This window comes from Littorina saxatilis, linkage group LG14, assembly GCF_037325665.1.
Source record: "Littorina saxatilis isolate snail1 linkage group LG14, US_GU_Lsax_2.0, whole genome shotgun sequence".
Classification (NCBI taxonomy): domain Eukaryota; kingdom Metazoa; phylum Mollusca; class Gastropoda; order Littorinimorpha; family Littorinidae; genus Littorina; species Littorina saxatilis.
In genome coordinates, this window is record NC_090258.1 from 12,878,809 (window position 1) to 12,899,210 (window position 20,402).

Consider the following 20,402-nt stretch of genomic DNA (forward strand, 5'->3'; position numbering starts at 1 on the left):
GGACTCAAGAGCTTTGTATTGCATGTGGTCGGTATCTCCCATGTCTGGGGTAAATACTTCCACTGCCGTGTTTGGGACACAGTGTATTCTGACAGCCAGCTGTGCACATCTGAGGTGGCATTCCTCTTTCAGTGGCAGCCATCCCACTTCCTGGTAAAGTAGGGTGGAGACTGCCGATCTGGGGACCCCCAGCGCCACTTTGAGAGCGGCTCTTTCTACTCTTTCAAGCTTTACCCACTGACTGTCAGGAGCTGCAAAGAAAGCCTCTTGGCCATAGCTGAGGCGCGACCGAACAAGGGCACGGACAAGATGGATCAATGGTTTTCCGGCTGCCCACGACTCTCTGCTCAGAACCTTTATCAGGTTTAGAGAGCGTTGAGCTTTTCTCACAAGTGAGTCTTTGTGTGGGCCCCAACTGAGAGAGCTTGTGAATGTCACTCCCAAGAACTTGGTTTTATCTGCTGGCACCAGCTGCACCCCATTTATGGTGATGGAACATGTCCTTTTGACAAGCTGCACTCCTGTGAAAGCCATGAACACGGTTTTTTCGGTAGATAGCTCAAAGCCATTCGTCTGCATGTAGTCAGCGATTTGGTCGACTTTTTCTTGGTACCGCCCCATTTTTGTTTTGATTGTTCTTTCTGACTTGCAGTTGACTGCTTCCCAGAGGGCCATGTCATCGGCAAACAGAGACAATGAGGCCTCCTTGAGGTTTAGATTTGCTGCATCGTGGACCATGATGCTGAACAATATGGGGGCTATGATGCTTCCTTGAGGCACCCCCATATCTAGGACATGTGTTTGAGAGATGGACTGCCCCACTCTAACAGCCATGGACCTGTCTGTGAGGAATTCCTGGACAAATTCCAGCAGGCGCCCTGAGATCCCCATGTTGGACATTTTCTGAATTAGCTTTCCATGCCAGACCGTGTCAAATGCTCTTCTAATGTCGAAGAAGGTTGCCAGCACTGTTCTGCCTCGTGCTTTAGCCTTCTTGATGTGGGCTGTAAGTTTTACCACATGCTCCATGCAAGCTCGACCCTTTCTGAAGCCTGCCTGGCAGAGGGGAAGAATGTTGTTCTTTTCAAGAAAGTGTTCTAGTCTGTTTTTTACAATTCTTTCGTATACCTTGCCAAGGTGAGATGTGAGTGAAATTGGGCGGTAGCTTGTCGGCAGGTGCCGGGGTTTACCGTCTTTGGGAAGAGCAATCACCAGAGCGTTTTTAGTTTTCTACAAGACATAATTTATACTTTAATGCAGACCCTTACGTTCGCGTGTCACCGGTGTAACACGAAATTTTAACTCCACAAAAAAAGTTACATATAGGTTACACACTCTGAGTTCTGAATATCGTGCGAGGTAATACCTGAAAATCTACCCGAGGGAAAATATGCACGATATTCAGGACGAGGAGTGTAAGCTTTTTATCCCATTACTCCGACGTTTTCATAAAAAAACACCACTTTTTGACACAAACTCGGCAAGTGCCTGTTTTCTGCTTACACAAACCTTCCGCGACCACAAATCGTGTCATCAAATTCATGTGCAAAACGAGTCCCCTTTTGTCTTTTTGGTAAACGCGCCATAAAACGTCTGCTTTTCTATTCAGTCATCTATACTACTTAAGAAAACGAATAACAGTTATTTCTAGAGTGTTGAAATGAAATTTGATACTGTGTAGTTACCGGCCGGTTTCAGTCGGTGACCGTCAAGTGACAAGTCGGTTGTCTGAGGCATTCGCCCAAAAGACTGCGTGTGTGATTTTACAAGCGATGAGGATGATTGGGGATTTGTGCTTATTCGAGCTGTTGTGCTTCAGTGTTCAAATTTGGATTACTTACTTCTTCAATCGTCATTAATTTTAGGTGAGCGTTACTTTGATGTCTGTCGTTCAGTCTTAGGCCCGCAGTTATCGCTACTGTACTGCAGTATCGTTTTGTTCTGCTGGTTTTTTCAACAGTAGGTCAAAACTTGTAAATACAATATACAATACAATACAATACAATAACTTTATTAATCTCTAAAAGAGAAATTGCATTGCTGAGCTTTTGTGTCCGTAATAAAACATACATAAAACATTCAAAAATAAACATTTGTTCTTTGTCATTCATACATTCTTGTGTTCTTATACATTTCTTCAATTCATACATCAATATTCTATCATAATTATGTACATATAAAAATCTATCTGCATGCATGACCTGAACCTAAACACCGTTGTTTACTTTAAAATTGAATAATAACACACGCAAGATCCGACCTTCTTCGCCACCTTTTATTTTAACCGTATCTAACTTTGTAAGTGGCAATTTCCATGTTGTTGGTCAACTTTTTCAGTAGCCGATGATTCTGTAGCAGACGATATATCTGCACAACTGAGACGACAGATGGGACAGGACAGCCTTGTTCTGTTGAACCAGATTTAGCAATCAATGCTCTACTGAAAAGCGATAGCAAATGAACAAAACTGTAAGCATACTGTTTTAGTTTAATTCTTATTTCGTCGCTCAGGATTTTGAATCAGGATTTTGTTGTCGGGATTGATCTAAGCGGTTGCCTATGAAGAGTACTAGAGTTGTGCGCCTTGAATCACTGTCTCTCTCTCTCTCTCTCTCTCTCTCTCTCTCTCTCTCTCTCTCTCTCTCTCTCTCTCTCTCTCTCTCTCTCTCTCTCTCTCACCGCTTCGGCCAACTCATAATCTTCACTCAGCTCTTTTCACCCCAGCAGATTATGTGTATTCTTTGTTGTTTTCTTTATTTCTTCAATGTTAAAATGTATGTAGATCGTTAGCTAAACGTGAGTTCGACTTTTATACCGCAGAATATCTCAATCGTTTTGCTGAAGAAAGTAGTCCCCGAGTAAACGATAAATATGCAGATGACCTCTATAAATTATTCAATTGTACTCTGAGATCAAAGACAATGACCAATGACATGTGAGATCGAGACTCGGTTGTGATGGATTATCCATTTGGTAACCATAGATTATCCAGAATAATCACCTCCTCAGCTAACAGAGACAAAGGGGCAGGTCATGGGATAATTCGGAGTAAAAATTCCGTACGAAATTCTTACTCCGAGTAAACCTTTCGTACCAGAAAAGAACTCCCCAAGGTACGAAAAAAGTACTCCCTCCACAAAATTTTGACTCCCCAAATGTTGACTTCCAGTAAAAATCACGTACGCAAAAATGGGAAGCGGGCGAAGGGATAATGCCAATATGTGATCTCGCGCAAACAAATGTCGCGCTACCCTCCCTCCACCCCTTCCACCACCAAGACTAACAGGGGACAGGGGAATAAAAGTTACGTACACCTGGCGTGGGCAGTAAATTGCTCGTGTTAGGGTGGAATAATCCCAGCGAAGCTGGAGGTATCCCGTGAACGCTATACTGTAATCGACTTGAGAAATGTGCATACCGAATAATACATGATAAAGAAGGATTCTTTGTGCCCGGCTACGTGCTACAGTTGGAGATGGAAGTTCACCAAAAATTGGGACCATACTAACAAAAATACGGTGGGTGCAATAGTCACCACCATTTTTTCAGCAATCGCCACCCAAGGTCGTTTTGGACGGGTAGAAATTCCGTAGTTTCCAAGTCTATGGATAAAGCTCGCGTAAGAAGAATACGTCACGGTCGAAAGTCTTTGACGTCAATTAATGCATCATGACGTCATGCCTCCCTGAAGTCTTTCTCTCTCGCGCAGTGTGTGTGTTTGTGTTCATTTTGTGCACATGCAGGGCCGGACTAGGCAAAGAGGGGGGGGGGGGGGGTTGCCAGTGGTGGTCCAGGGGGATGTTCCTCTGCCCCTTGAAGGGTAGGTCATATTCTAAGATAGGAAAATGGTCGCTCCTTGCATGAAACGGCATAAAATAAACAATAATACATTTTTCTTTTAAATAAGTGAGGTACATGTTTAGGCTAGGGGGGGGGGGGGGAGGGAGGGGGGTTGCGCAACCCCCATAACCCCACCGGTAGTCCGGCCCTGACATGTGTTAGTGTTACTGTTTGTGTGTGTGTGTGTGTGTGTGTGTGTGTGTGTGTGTGTGTGTGTGTGTGTGTGTTTGAGAGAGAGAGAGAGAGAGAGAGAGAGTGTGTGTGTGTGTGTGTGTGTGTGTGTGTGAATGTGTGTGTGCATGAGTTTGTGTGTATGTTTGTGTGTGTATGAGTGTGTATATGTGTTTGTTTGTAAAGGTGTGTGTGTCCGACTGTCTATGTGCGTATTTGTTTGTTTGTGCGTATGTACAGTGTGTGTGTGTGTGTGGGTGTGTGTCTGTTTGTATAAGAGAGAAAGAGAGAGAGTGTGGGTGGGTGTGTGTATGTGTGTGTGTGCGTAAGTGTATGTGTGTGTGTATGTGTGTTTGTTTGTAAAGGTGTTTATGTCCGTCTGTCTATATGTGCGTATGGGGGTGTGTTTTGTGTGTATGAAGTGTGTGTGAGAGAGTGAGTGAGTGCGTGTGAGTGAGTGTGTATGTGTGTACGTGTGTAACTTGGTGGGTGTGTGTGTGTGTGTGTGTGTGTGTGTGTGTGTGTGTGTGTGTGTGTGTGTGTGTGTTCATGTGTGTGTGTGTGTGTGTTTGAGAGAGAGAAAGAGAGAGAGAGAGTAAGAGGTTTGCCTTTCGCTGGGGTATGCAGTGCCTTGGCGTTGCACATCTACTTAATTTATTCGTGATCTATTCGTCAGGGGAGTAACATTTTCGACCGAAATGTTGAATCGGAACACACCTGTCGTTGGAAGTAGTTTTCTCGTGTTATGGGGGAGTAGTTTTTTTCGTAACGGGAGTAACATTTTGGAACGAAATTTTTACTCCTTAGTAAAAATCTCGTGGGAGTAATTTTCTCGTGTTACACCGGCACCAGCTCAAAACAGGAGTAACGACGACTCCATCTGAAAAAAAAGGCGTAACACAGTCCCCGGTCATTCTTATAATCCTCGCTCCACGGCTATCGCCAGTTGTCTCTCTGACCGGACGCGACAGTCCTACGCGAATCTATGAGCAGTGTTCGCGAGACGAAAATCGGATTGCAGATTGGCCGACTTCGACAGTTATCTCCGTTCTGTTCTTCACAGTTATGATAAAGACATCGTTCTAAGGTCAAAACAACTCGAAATTTATTTTGGGACTGCTGCCGGAAGGAGACCGTAATATATGGTTGCATCACTGTCAAAAAAATCGTCTGCTCCAGCGAGCGACGAAACCAAACGGTTGATTATCACGTGACACTTATGCCATATTTAGAGTTGTTAGCACAGTAAATACATCCGCAAAAAATAGCTCGCTTGAAACTGTCTACAATAAAAATTCCTCTGTAATTTAAAAATTACAAAACACCATGAAAAATCATAATCGACGATCGCGAATCTGCTTACATCCATAACACATTTCAAAATGCTCTAAATATGTAAAAAAAAAAAAAATAAAAAAATAAAAAATAAAAAATCGGTTTCCTTGCCAGACAAGGAAACTCAAGGCATCCTGTCAGGGAGAGAATGAGCCGAACTCATTTTGACCTGAGGTCAGGATGAGTCCCCGGTGTAATACTGCGACCCTCACATAACAGGTGCGTGAACAAGGGAAATCATGCACCGTAGAACAGCTTGTTCCTAGTTGGGTTGTGCCCCTTCATTTATGTTCTTCAAGGAATGCTTTCCATAAAACCAATGTGTGTCTATGAATCTAACCTTTAACAACACAACGGGTACAAATCAATATCCTCAGGAGCCCAAAAGAACTACCTCCGACCTCCTCCCTTCCTCGGTTTTCGCTACCACCACTGGCCGCGCGAGGCCAGCTCCTCTATATGGTGCAGAAGGACTTTAGCTCTCAGCATGTTGACTCCCATCCCGTGGTGAACGCCATCGTGTGACATCACTCCCATAGTGATGTTGTACGAACTCAGCACCGGTATGCTTCTCTGCTTCAGGAATGCAATCATCTTGTGAGTAAAGTTGTGCAAGTGTGAAAAGTCCTGATTTAATTCCGCGCGGTAGTCTTTAGTCTCAGCTTTGAAGACTCCGAAGATGTGAGGGGTTGTCCAAACTATATTTGGCTTCGTGAGTTTCTTAGATTTCATCTGCTGTAACAGTGGTTTCCATATCCGCTGCTGAATTATGTCAGCGTTGTATCTGAAACAGAAGAGAGCAGGTAAAGCTGAGGTCTATAATGGCCATTCACTTTGCCTTCACCTCACTGCCGTCTGTCAATTTTAACGACTGGAACATATCTTTTAGGTAATCGATTTTTGGGGGTGACTGTGTTTTCTGTATCACTGTATAATAGACATTACCCCATGCACGTTTCATGCATACTTGGTTTTGGTATTGATTTTTGGTTTACTTTTTCAATGTGGTTCTAAAGAAGCCTTCTTATACGAAAACTTGGACACATTTCTGCTGTCCTTGTCTTGTTGATTAAAGATCTCTTTTGTATTCTAACTAAACATCCTGTTAACCGTTGCCCGCACTAACACCGACCACAACGAGTGACCGAGACTGGCTTCCTAGGCTCAGAATCTTTGTCAAGACGTGTAATTATTGCTTGGTCATGCCAGAGTTTCTGAGCTCCAAGAACTTGTTTCTCAAAGCGCCAACACACACACACACACACACACGCATTCACACACACACACACACACACACACACACACACACACACACACACACACACACACACACACACACACTCACCCCGACGCTCAGACATATACTCAACCCCCCCCCCCCCCCCCCTCATACAAATATTCACCCCCACTGAGACACACACACATCACGAAAATGCACGCACACGGAAAATGAAATCAAATCGTCTTACTACCTGTCATCGCAACCGATACCGAAGACAACGAGGGACCGAGACCGGTTTCCCAGGCTCAGGATCTCTGTCAGGATTTGCTTGGTTTTGCCAATGCTCCTGAGCTCCATAAACTTGGTTTTCACCGCACCGTTGCACAAGACAGGACTGTGGAGAGCGACAAGATAACACTTCATGTTGCTGAACAGCAAGCGACCACGGCATAGTGACGACAAGTCTGTAGATGGAAATAGTGGAGATGAAATTCTTCGCAAAATGACCACGCACGCACGCACACGGCACATACACACACACACACACACACACACACACACACACACGGCACACACACACACACATACATCGCATCTTATCAGAGACATACATTGAAATATGTCTCTGATCTTATCTATAGTTTCAGCATAGTTTTAATTATTTATTATTATTAGTGAGTATTTCTACGCACATACCCTCCCAGAGGGGAGGCTCATGGCGTTTACAATATGCCGTGTGAGATGGAATGTTTTACACAATATATCACGCATTCACATCGGCCAGTAAATCTCAAGCGTGTTAGGCGAGTATATACTTTTCACGGCCTATTATTCCAAGTCACACGGGTATTTGGTGGACATTTTTTTTATTTATGTCTATACAATTTTGCCAGGAAAGACCCTTTTGTCAATCGTGGGATCTTTAACGTGCACACCCCAATGTAGTGTACACGGGACCTCGGTTTTTCGTCTCATCCGAAAGACTAGCACTTGAACCCACCACCTAGGTTAGGAATGGGGGGAGAAAATAATGCTTCCAATAAGGTTAGAAAGATACATGTATTTCAAATTGAATTGTCAACTGTAATTGTCAAGGCTTTCCAAGTTCTTATGTCTCTATATTTAACATCCCTAACATAAAAGAGGCAAAACCGATGTTTGATATAAATAAAGAACGTACTGTACCAAAAGGCAAATCTATGCTGACTTTGGGACATTTTCAATCTTACCTTGTCAAATCGTTTATTTGCTTTTAGAATAAACCCAAAACGTGACAAAAGAATCAACCAACCTTCGCCATATCAATAAATCCCTGCGCCTTGAATCTGTGGTTGAGATATGTGCGCGATATAAATTGCGAAAAATAAATAAAAAATATGCTTTTATTTTTTAATCCCATTCATGTTTTGAGCATACAAAAACTACAAAGAAATGTAAAATAAACAGCAACAACAAAAAAAAGAGACCGTTTTACAATACCTGCGGACATGTTGGTGTAGTGAAAGACTTTGTCCTCCGTGCCCTTGGCCAGCATAGCGAAGGCCATGTACAGGTGGCGCACCAAGGAATCCCCGATGAAATACACGCTGGCGTTGCCCAGCAAGGTACAGATCTCAGCCACCGCCATCTTGCGCGGTTGGCAAGCCTCGTTCTGGGCTCGCCACGTGGCCAGATCAGCCTCGATCTGATCCCGAAGGTCAAAGCAGCGTGGGCAGGAACAGTTGTGGGGCGAGGAGTTAACACAGACCGAGTTATTGCAACAAGGGGTGGGGCCACCAGGGTGACACAGCCCTCTGTACCAATGGCTAGTTACTACGTTACCGCACTGTCTGTCCGGCCTCTGGATGCCGTATTGAACGCCTCTAGTCTTCATCACCTACAAGAAATCAAAACAACAAAAGATGTGCCTTTTCCGCTATCTTAAAGCCACCCTCTGCCGTGTAAAGGCAGAAGGTAGCAAGTCCATGAAACATAGTTTCGAGAAAATCTACTTTTTCTCTTTGCATAGATCTATGTATTGAAATGTAAAGCTTTAAATTATATCTTTTTTTATTGATGAAATGCAGGGCAGTGTTTTGCGTTTCTGTTATGAATATCAAAACCCACATTTGATTCATCACTTAGAAATAATGATTTTTTGTGGACTTGCTACCTTTTGCCAAATTAATACACAAAACTCATTCACTTAAAAATAATGGTAAAAGGCAGTAACAGGACATACTGCTTTCTGCCAAATTATGTCCCAACTTAAATCTTGTCAAAAAAAGTAGCTAAAGGCAGTAATGGACTTAGTTACTGCTTTCTGCCATTTGACTTTGGTCTGGCTGTAAAAAAGGCAAAAAGCAGGAAGTGGACTCACTGCTTTCTGCCAATTTATTATCAGAGAAAATGCAAATTTGGGGAAAACGTTATCCCACACACACACACGCACGCATGCATGCATGCATGCACACACACACACACACACATACACACACACACACACACACACACACACACACTCACTCACACACACTCACACACTCTCTCTCTCATCCTTTTTTTCCGTCTGCTTGTCTGTATGTCTGTCTGCCTCTCTCTCTCTCAGCCTTAAATCTTAATCCTTGTAAAATAAAGTTCAATTCAATTTTCTCTCTCTCTCTCTCTCTCTCTCTCTCTCTCTCTCTCTCTCTCTCTCTCTCTCTCTCTCTCTCTCTCTCTCTCTCTCTCTCTCTCTCTCTCTCTCTCTCTCTCTCTCTCTGAAATTTTGGCAATTTTCGACGAAGGAAGGATTTTGGCCGCATTTCAGCTTGGAGGCTTAAAAATTAATCAATGACTTTGGTCATTAAAAATCTGAAAATTATCATTAAAATTACTTTTTTTATAAAACGATCTAAAAAGAATTTCATTATTCTTCATCATTTGCTCATTCCAAAAACATATAAATATGTTATATTCGGATTAAAAACAAGCTCTGAAAATTAAAAAGTATGAACATTATGATTAAAATTGATTTTCCGAAATCGATTTAAAAACACTTTCACCATATTCCTTGTCGGTTCCTGATTCCAAAAACATATAGACATGATATGTTTGGATTAAAACAAGCTCAGAAAGTTTAAAACAATAGAGATACAGAAAAGCGTGCTATCCTGCTCAGCGCAACCACTACCGAGCTATTCTGGATTGTCAATTTTACTGCCTTTGCCACGAGCGGTGGACTGACGATGCTACGATTATTCGGTCTTGCTGAAAAAAATGCATTGCGTTCTGTTTCATTCTGTGAGTTCGACAGCTTGACTAAATGTTGTATTTTCGCCTTACGCGACTTTTTTTTTTAACTTTTGTTACGAAAATGTATGTTTATTGCATTCAGATAATAAAGTGTGGTTTTTTAATTGAATTCTTTTGCTTTCATTTTTGTTCGCCTTTCGTAAATCAATATCATCAGCATCATCATCCTTAGGCTTTGCTTCTGTGACGTGATGTTGCTGTCACAATTCACGTTGACATTTATAAAGTCATTTATAGTTTTAAGCCACAAACATGGCTTTGTTAAGTGATTATGCTTCATTTTTATCATTTTAAGAGGCATTCAACGGAAGTGATCTGAATTTAGGTGCAAAGCAATCGGCTGTAGCAAAGTAGTAAAACATCGTCCTCTTTGTCAGTCATGATATGCACAGGTTCAATTATGATTTCCGTAGGTCACAGATCTTTTTTTATGTTCAAACGTAACTGTAAGCACAAATATGTGACGATTTATGAGTGGCACTACACTTTTGAGTCTCAAGATCTGTTCTGTTTCATTTATCACGTATCAGATTACTTAAAGCACCTTTGTTGTAATTGTACAGATATCGAGGAGTTTGCATTGATTTTCAGATTCATTCGTCTTGATATTCCTTTAAAAACAAATAAATAAAAAACAAGGAGTGGAAACAAGTGTTTTGTGCAAGATAGATCAAGGGAGATAATTTTGATGTTTACATTGATCTATGGGGGAAATCTTTATTCTCAGAATGTTTCAAAAATAAAATTCAAGGGAGGCAACTAATAGATGATTAATAGGAAAATATTACACATTCAGTGACGCATATCTTTTAAATATAAGTGCCGTTTGACCGTATACGCTCATATGTGTTTGTTTATCATTTGTGCATGTCGATCATTCTACACACACACACACACACACACACACACACACACACACACACACACACACACACACACGCACACACACACACACACACACACATTGACGTCGTTGCAATCACTGTACCACCATACTGCGACCCTCACAAAACAGGTGCGTTGACAAGGGAATTCATGCACTGTAGAACATCTTAACTGTTCCTAGTTGGGGGTGGTGGTGGTGGTGGTGGTGGTAACATTTACAATTAAAGGTACTGAACTTGTCAAATCCAGGTGCACGGAGCCAATGGGGCTTTTAGTCATACCTCAGGCAGCTATCCGTTAGAAGAACTACCAAGTGTCATTGACTTGCACCCAAAGAGTCAAGAACTGCGATTTTTTACGAAATAATTTCGTACTCGGACCCGGCTGGTCTTGGCCTATGTTTGGATCTAAATTTAGATCAGGTATATCACCACATCATGCACAAAAAGACACCTCACTAGCAAACTATGTCAGACGTCATCATGAGTTTGTGTAAAACAAAATGGAGGCCGGAATCACTCAGTTGAATCGAACTCCGACCAAACACCACGTAATAACGCCCAACGAATAGTTGTGTGATGCGCCCGCAGCGTGTTGGCGTACATACATGTGCTTGTCACATCTCGCTTTCAGCCTTCACCGCCGGCTAGCCAAGCTGCTTGCAGCACCGGCGAAAAAGAGAGCAGCCTTGCGTAAGTCTCTCCCTGCCAGTAAGCCTCTCCACAACAAGTCCTATGCAAGCTTTAAAGCAACCCTCCACGAGGTGTTGGGTGGTAACTGGGGGCCTTATGTCCCCAGGCAGAATTGCAAGGGCGCGGAGGAGGTTTGGCCCCGAACATGCGGCATGCATCATGGTGCGTGGACACGCCCTGGCGCCCATGAACCAAACCCCCAGGTATGGGTTACCTACAAAGACTCTACGTCCCAACGGCTGACCAGGCGGACGAGGAGAGTACTCCCAACGGCTGTGAAGGCGGAAGAGAACCCTTCACATCCCAACGGTGAAACAGGCGGACGAGGAGCTCCCAACGGCTGTTTTAGCGGATGAAGATGCCCCATGTTTTACTGCTTTCACAAGCGCCGGGTTGGGAAGACTCGTCAGCCCTGATAGGCAGTTTTCCTAGGAGAAGGACACTCGGAAGTCAAACCCGGCCAGATGAGGGCGGATAACCGTGTGAGGAAACTTGTCTAGGACAAGGAAAAGTCCAAAATCACACCCACGAAGGCCTACCGAAGACGGAAGACACTGACCTTCAGGGTGAGGTGAGAACCGAGTGTCTACGCATCACCGACAAATATGGTTGTGTCTACATCATTGAATCTAGACACAGCCATCGTCGAACGCTGAAGAAGAAGAAAACCACGTAATAACTAGGTTAATTTATGCACTCGAGTGAACAAGAAACTGTCAAGCTTCACAAAATAATGTCGTCGTTGGGTAGTTTTGGGTTTGTTTTACTACCATAGGAGGATTTTTGAACTGTAAATGCACTCAGTTGCAAAAAAACCGCAAAACGAAGGCTGTGAGCTGCACTGTGCCTTTAATAAAATCTTGAATACAAATATAAATGATACACTCTTTCTCGAGGGTCCTCCCAGCCGCTAGCACAATGACAAACAATCTCATAAGGCACATTTAGACCCATACAGTTAGACAGGAAGACAGACAGGCAAAAAACAAAACAATCAGACAGACATATAAGGCAGACATACGCTCGTAGGCTACATACACACCCTTAGACAAAGTCTCATGAAAATCTACCTTTTCTAATTTTGAAAAAGAAAACCGAAATGAACAATTTACCCGATCAGTAAATTAAAAAAAACCACATTAACAAAAAACAATACACAATTTTTTTATCAACATTTCCGGAAAAGAGCGTTATTACTTTTTACTAATTTTTTTTACAAATATTCGCATAAAAAGTGACCAATCAGACAAAAAATCCATATATCTATTCGTTATAAAATTCTCTTTCTTTTCAATCTGATATCTTTGTTTTAATATTTTCAAAAAGACATTTAAAAGTGGAACTGAACCTTAAAGGTTACATTCATAAATATGATACTTCCCAAAGGAGCCCACAAAAACTACCTCCTGTCACCCCCCCTCCCCCCAACCCTCTTCACTACCAAGATTTTAACTACCACCACTGCCCGCGCGAGGCCAGCTCTTCTCTCAGCATGTTGACTCCCATTCCATGGTGAATACCATCGTGTGACATCACTCCCATAGTGATGTTGTACGAACTCAGCACCGGTATGCTTCTCTGCTTCAGGAATGCAATCATCTTGTGAGTAAAGTCGTACACGTGTGGAAAGTCTTGTTTGAATTGCGCGCGGTAGTCTTTCGCCACAGCTTTGATTGGCCCGATGATGTGAGGGGTTGTCCATACGATCTTTGGCTTTGTGAGGTTTTTGGATTTCATCTGCTGCAACAGTGGTTTCCATATCCGCTGTTGAATAATGTTGGCGTTGTATCTGCAACACAAGAGGATGGGTAAGTAAAGATAAAGCTGAGGCCAATAGCAGCCATTCAGTCCGCATCCACCTCTCTCTGTCTGTCTTTCTCTGGACATCTGTCTATGTCTGTCTGTCTCCCCCCCTCTCTCTCTCTCTGTCTGTCTTTCTCTGGACATCTGTCTATGTCTGTCTGTCTCCCCCTCTCTCTCTCTGTCTGTCTTTCTCTGGACATCTGTCTATGTCTGTCTGTCTCCCCCCTCTCTCTCTCTGTCTGTCTTTCTCTGGACATCTGTCTATGTCTGTCTGTCTTCCCCCTCTCTCTCTTTCTGTCTGTCTTTCTCTGGACATCTGTCTATGTCTGTCTGTCTCCCCCTCTCTCTCTCTCTGTCTTTCTCTGGACATCTGTCTATGTCTGTATATCTCCCCCTCTCTCTCTCTCTCTCTGTCTTTCTCTGGACATCTGTCTATGTCTGTCTGTCTCCCCTCTCTCTCTCTCTGTCTGTCTTTCTCTAGACATCTGTCTATGTCTGTCTGTCTCCCCCTCTCTCTCTCTCTGTCTGTCTTTCTCTGGACATCTGTCTATGTCTGTCTGTCTCCCCCCTCTCTCTCTCTCTCTGTCTGTCTTTCTCTGGACATCTGTCTATGTCTGTCTGTCTCCCCCCTCTCTCTCTGTCTGTCTGTCTTTCTCTGGACATCTGTCTGTCTGTCTGTCTCTCCCCATCTCTCTGTCTGTCTTTCTCTAGACATCTGTCTATGTCTGTCTGTCTCCCCCTCTCTCTCTCTCTCTGTCTGTCTTTCTCTGGACATCTGTCTGTCTGTCTGTCTCTCCCCATCTCTCTGTCTGTCTTTCTCTAGACATCTGTCTATGTCTGTCTGTCTCCCCCCCTCTCTCTCTCTCTCTGTCTGTCTTTCTCTGGACATCTGTCTATGTCTGTCTGTCTCCCCCCTCTCTCTCTCTCTGTCTGTCTTTTTGTGGACATCTGTCTGTCTGTCTGTCTGCCTCCCCCCTCTCTCTCTCTCTGTCTGTCTTTCTCTGGACATCTGTCTGTCTGTCTGTCTGTCTCCCCCCTCTCTCTCTCTCTCTGTCTTTCTCTGGACATCTGTCTGTCTGTCTGTCTGTCTCCCCCTCTCTCTCTCTGTCTGTCTTTCTCTGGACATCTGTCTGTCTGTCTGTCTGTCTCCCCCTCTCTCTCTCTGTCTGTCTTTCTCTGGACATCTGTCTGTCTGTCTCCCCCCTCTCTCTCTCTGTCTGTCTTTCTCTGGACATCTGTCTATGTCTGTCTGTCTCCCCCCCTCTCTCTCCCTCGTTTGCTTGCTGACTCTGTCAAAATGACCCAGAAGTACCCGCTGTGTATTTCTTCTAGTTTGTTAGTACACAGCTATATAAACTTGCAGGCAATGCACCAAGCAAACACTGAAATGTTCAGCCATCCACTAAAAACGGAATCAAACTCAGTAACTTGCGGCTCACTCACTGTGAACAAATGGAACTGAAACCGTTTGGCATTTCTGCTGCCCTGATCTTCGTGGCAAACTATCTCTTTTGTATTTTAAAGGCACAGTAAGCCTCCCGTAAACCATCACAGAGCTCCCCGAGCGTCTACATACAGTACAAGCATACTTCCATTTGAACGCTCACCGAACGGGAACATCCTGGCTGCTTTCTGTCGAGCGTGAGAAATGTTCAAAGAATTTATTTTCGTGGACTTGGTCCTCTACAACAATGGCGCCTCGTTTTGTTGCTGGACGGCTGTTATGAATATTCAATACCGGAAATCACGCCCGGACAGTAAGCCTCCCGTAAACCATCACAGATACTGTCAGGCTTTTACACACAGTACAAACACCCTTCCATTTGAACGCTTTCCAAACGGGAACATCCTAGGTGCCCTACGTAAAGAGCGAGCAATTTTTAAAGAAATAATTTTGCAGATTGTCTCGAACACTTTTTGGACCCATCCTGAACTCAGGTCAAAAATGAGTTACTTCCCTTCTATCGATGTAAACTGGCAATAGCCGTGGATCGATGATTATCAGAATGTTTTTGGACCGTGGTGCGTTTTTGCGCTAGACCTAACTTTCAAAATCTAAATAATAAATTGACAGCTTGTTACACAAACATTCTTACAAAAGAATTCTTTTTTCATCAAGACAAGATCAGTACAATTCGAAGTTGTGAAAGTTTGAAAAAAGAAAAGCCCGGAAGCAGGGTCACGCAAGGGTCGTAGCAGACGACGGTTTATGCATATCGCCGTTCCTCTCAACAGTCAAAAGCCATCGCTAGAGTTCTTGTGAACCACAGCCGTTTGTTTCGTGCAATTTTTGGGGTATTAATCAGTGACAAAATCTGCTGCCTGAAACTGGTAATGATCATCCTCAGAATGCACCAGATTGCACCATTTTGCATCCTTTTTTTCAAAATTTTCCGGGGGGGCATGCCCCCGGACCCCCCTAGCAAGCTAGGCGCTTCGCGCCGTCGGCTCGGCGCTTCGCGCCGTCGGCTCGGCGCTTCGCGCCTTCACACCCATATCTTCACAATATACTTTTGAAAAAAACCAGTCATAAAATGAACTGATCCGCCCCTGCCGCCAGGGGGGACATCCCCCTGGGCCACCACTGGCAACCCCCCCCCCTCCTCTTCGCCTAGTCCGGCCCTGCACCTTGATGTCATCTGACTGATTGGCTAATTACACACTTGACTGTCTTTTGTCGACCTGGATCATAAAATTGCCGACCATGTTGATTTACCCACCCCCTTATGAACGTGAGTCTACTTGAGACATCAGCGTAGCCAACACACACCAAACCCAAAGTCGGACCATAACAAGTTTTCATTATTTTATGCCTGTCACCCCACCCTTTTACCCCCCCCCCCCTCCGCCCCCACCGCTTACCCCTTACCCCTGTGCAAAAGACACCGTTGAGTGTACATGTATTACCTTTCCTATATGCTTAGGACACGTGCCTTTTCAAGTCATTGTCAATTACAAAATGTAGGTCTTACAACACAGCCACTGATTTTCAGGTGACGGTATCAATGCTCTGCGAAAAAAAAAGTGTTTGCATTAATCGGAAGAAACATACTGCATAAGCGTAATTTATGCAGAGGTATGATGTTCTTAAGTTGTGAGATTTTTTAATGATCAGTGCTTACTAAATTCATTGATTAGATTGATTTTATATAATGAAGTTAGAATTCTGCTGCTCTGATTAGTGAAATATTCAAAAATGCTATCATGCTATTTTGGCACCGTCATGGCTTTGTAGACTTATAATATATCTGCGTAATTGATTTCAACTCTTAGAAATCAAAAGTATAAAAAATTGTATTGTGTCTCCTCTTGTCGTTAAATAATCACAACAACTGTAAAACAAATTTGCTTTGATAAAGCTCCCGTTTTTCTCTCAGAATTTTGCTCATTATATTTAGTCAAGTTTTGACTAAATATTTTAACATCGAGGGGGAATCGAAACGAGGGTCGTGGTGTATGTGCGTGTGTGCGTGTGTGTAGAGCGATTCAGACTAAACTACTGGACCGATCTTTATGAAATTTGACATGAGAGTTCCTGGGTATGAAATCCCCGAACGTTTTTTTCATTTTTTTGATTTATGTCTTTGATGACGTCATATCCGGCTTTTCGTGAAAGTTGAGGCGGCACTGTCACGCCCTCATTTTTCAACCAAATTGGTTCAAATTTTGGTCAAGTAATCTTCGACGAAGCCTGGACTTCGGTATTGCATTTCAGCTTGGTGGCTTAAAAATTAATTAATGACTTTGGTCATTAAAAATCGGAAAATTGTAAAAAAAAATAAAAATTTATAAAACGATCCAAATTTACGTTTATCTTATTCTCCATCATTTGCTGATTCCAAAAACATATAAATATGTTATATTCGGATTAAAAACAAGCTCTGAAAATTAAATATATAAAAATTATTATCAAAATTAAATTGTCCAAATCAATTTAAAAACACTTTCATCTTATTCCTTGTCGGTTCCTGATTCCAAAAACATATAGATATGATATGTTTGGATTAAAAACACGCTCAGAAAGTTAAAACAAAGAGAGGTACAGAAAAGCGTGCTATCCTTCTTAGCGCAACTACTACCCCGCTCTTCTTGTCAATTTCACTGCCTTTGCCATGAGCGGTGGCCTGACGATGCTACGAGTAAAATGGCATTGCGTTCAGTTTCATTCTGTGAGTTCGACAGCTACTTGACTAAATATTGTATTTTCGCCTTACGCGACTTGTTTTTGTTTTGTTTACATGCCCCAGACACAAAAACTACAAAACGATTCATACAAGTTCCGTTCCATGCATTCCGTCTCCTCTCAATCTAAGATCCCCCTCCCCCCAAAGTTTTCCGCTAGCCTCTTCGACTTTTCCCAACGAAGCGTACAGGAGCGGGGCAATCAGGAGCCTTTGCAATTTTATGACCCGTCTGAAAGAAGTGATTGACTGGACACTGTCAAGTGCTCTTAAAGAAGCGATCAGATACGTGAGAATCACAGTGTGACATTTGACAAGAGGTTGACGGAAGTCTGGCAACCAGATGTTAGAGGGAAAAAATAACTCACTGAAAAAGTGAGATCGCACGTGTCGGACAGATGAAGGTTAGAAAACAAGTCGCGTAAGGCGAAAATACAACATTTAGTCAAGCTCAGTCGAACTCACAGAATGAAACTGAACGCAATGCATTTTTTCACAATGACCGTAGTCCGCCGCTTGTGCAAAACGGAGTGAAACTGACGAGCCTGTTCAGCGCTGTAGTGGTTTCGCTGTGCTGCATAGCACGCTTTTCTGTACCTCTCTTCGTTTTAACTTTCTGAGCGTGTTTTTAATCCAAACATATCATATCTATATGTTTTTGGAATCAGGAAACAAAGTTTGATTGTAATGATTGCTTCCATTTTCTGTGCACCTTCCACCTCTACAACATGCATACACTTGATAGTCTTCAACTTCGACCTACGGCGATCGGTGGATAATTGAGACAGTACTAGCTCCGAGGAGCTTGGTTTCCAGGTTACCGAAAGACTTTGATTTTGATAACAATGTTGAAAAGACTGTGAGCCCTTTTATCCTCAAGGAGAGAGACGGACACCGGCCCCTATTAATGGGCTTTAATTGGAGCGTGTCAAAGTTCATTGCATCCTGATCAGCATATATGAAACGTTTATCGCTTATTGTAGTTGTGTATAACTCATAGTTGTGGGAATAAGGTGACGCGCTAGTGTGAGTTTGTGTGTGAGTGTGTGTGATTCGTATATATATATATTTATATAGCAGTAACGGATGTTATTTGTGTTTGGACAATTACAAACATTTAATTCTTGTACACAGATTAAAGACAGTTTCCCTTCCAGGTCAAATGTCTTAATTATGCAAATACAAATAAAATACCCCCGAACTGTTCTGAAACGATCAATTTTCGTTTGAAATACTTCATTTCTTATGGAAGGAATACACACTGGCACACAGTCTTTTGTTGTCTTGGCTTGCGGCCTAAATCTGACACAACAAGGCTCGAAGAAGGGACATAATGCTTCATTTCATATATTAAAAAGAAATACGTGTAGTGTCAACACTCAGTTGGCAGTAGGCCAGAGACATAGTAGGCAGTGGAAAGTTACTAAAAAGTGACCTAAGTTGAAAAGATGTGTATTTCTACTCCAGACATTATGGAGGCTCTGGTGTCACTAATATCAATGTGCTGTCTTTGCTTTGTTTAGCGACCAGCATCAAAGAGGCGCATAGAGGACTGCCTGGGAGAAGAGGACCACCAGGACAAAGAATGAAATCGATTGAATATGCTGTGCTGTTGCCCTGCAAAGCTGCGTGCATTTTTAGTTTCTCCGCAACATAATATGCATGTTTTTGTTATGAAATAAAATTGTTGATCGTATCTTGAGTTTATGGTGTTACATGTAATAGTCCTTATGATCTGTGACTGAGTGTGAAAGTTGGTGTGTGTGCGTGTATACATTTACCAAAACCTACATTCACTCTCAACGTTGCATTCACGTCGAAATCAAACCAAACCACAACCACAACCAAAAATTCACGTTGTGTCGACGTGTAATTCACGTCAATTTTATCAGGAAAAATGCACCAAAACACAACTTTTACGTTGTGTCAACGTAGAATTCACGTAATTTTTGATCTAAATTTTGACCTAAAATTTACGTTCCATTCACGTGGACATTACGTAAAAATGCAACGCAATTTCAACCAAACCACAACCACAACCAAAAATTCACGTTGTGACAACGTAAAATTCACGTAATGTTTTTACGAACAATCCACTTCCACCAATAATTCACGTTGCATTCACGTTGGTGTCACGTAAAATGCAACGTTGTTTTCCAACGTTATTCCCACGTGATTTCGTCCATACAAATCTACGTAAAAAAACGTTGAAACGCAACGTAAACCCAACGTAACCCAACGTGAATATAACGTGAATACAACGTAAAATTGTTTGCTGGGATTGTAGATAAGCTCACATCGAGTCGCATTCAAATGACTTACTGACGACTACATTGTGAAAAAGGGAAACTGGATCACACGGGTTCACGATGGCTCAGGGGTAAGATAAACCACGCAAAAATAAATTCTTTGAAAATTGTTCGCTCTTTACGGAGGGCACCTAGGATGTTCTCAATCGGTGAGTGTTTAAATGAAAGGGTAGTTGTACTGTGTGTAAAAGCCTGACCGTATCTCTGATGGTTTACGGGAGGCTTACTGTGCCTTTAACATCCAGTTACTTGTGGTCCTCACAAACAAACACACACACACACACACACACACACACACACACACACACACACACACATACATACGCAAAGACACAGACACAGAAACAAACACACACATACGCACACACATACTCACACACATACACCCCCCACACACACACACACACACACATTCCCCCACCCCACCCCCCAGGCACACACACGTAGCATACGCATCACGAACATAAACTCACACTGACAATGAAATCAAATCGTCTTACTACCTGTCATCGACGCCGATACCGAAGACAACGAGGGACCGAGACAGGTTTCCCAGGCTCAGGATCTCTGTCACGATTTGCTTGGTTTTGCCAATGTTCCTGAGCTCCATAAACTTGGTTCTCACAGCACCGTTGCACAAGACAGGACTGTGGAGAACGACAGGACGACACTTGATGTTGCTGAACAGCAA

General features: G+C 42.8%; 1 protein-coding gene across 1 annotated transcript in view; it reads right to left on the reverse strand.

Moving 5' to 3' along the window:
- Nucleotides 1-4,667: 4,667 nt before the first annotated feature.
- Nucleotides 4,668-20,402, reverse strand: part of LOC138947140 (uncharacterized) — a 42,594-nt gene continuing 26,859 nt past the window's right edge. Inside the window, exons 3-5 of the mRNA XM_070318591.1 lie at nt 8,048-8,444; nt 6,819-7,032; nt 4,668-6,130 (exon numbers count right to left, since the gene is read on the reverse strand). Coding sequence (XP_070174692.1) covers nt 5,770-6,130; nt 6,819-7,032; nt 8,048-8,444 — 972 coding nt within the window. The 3' untranslated portion in view covers nt 4,668-5,769. The remainder of the gene's footprint in view (nt 6,131-6,818; nt 7,033-8,047; nt 8,445-20,402) is intronic.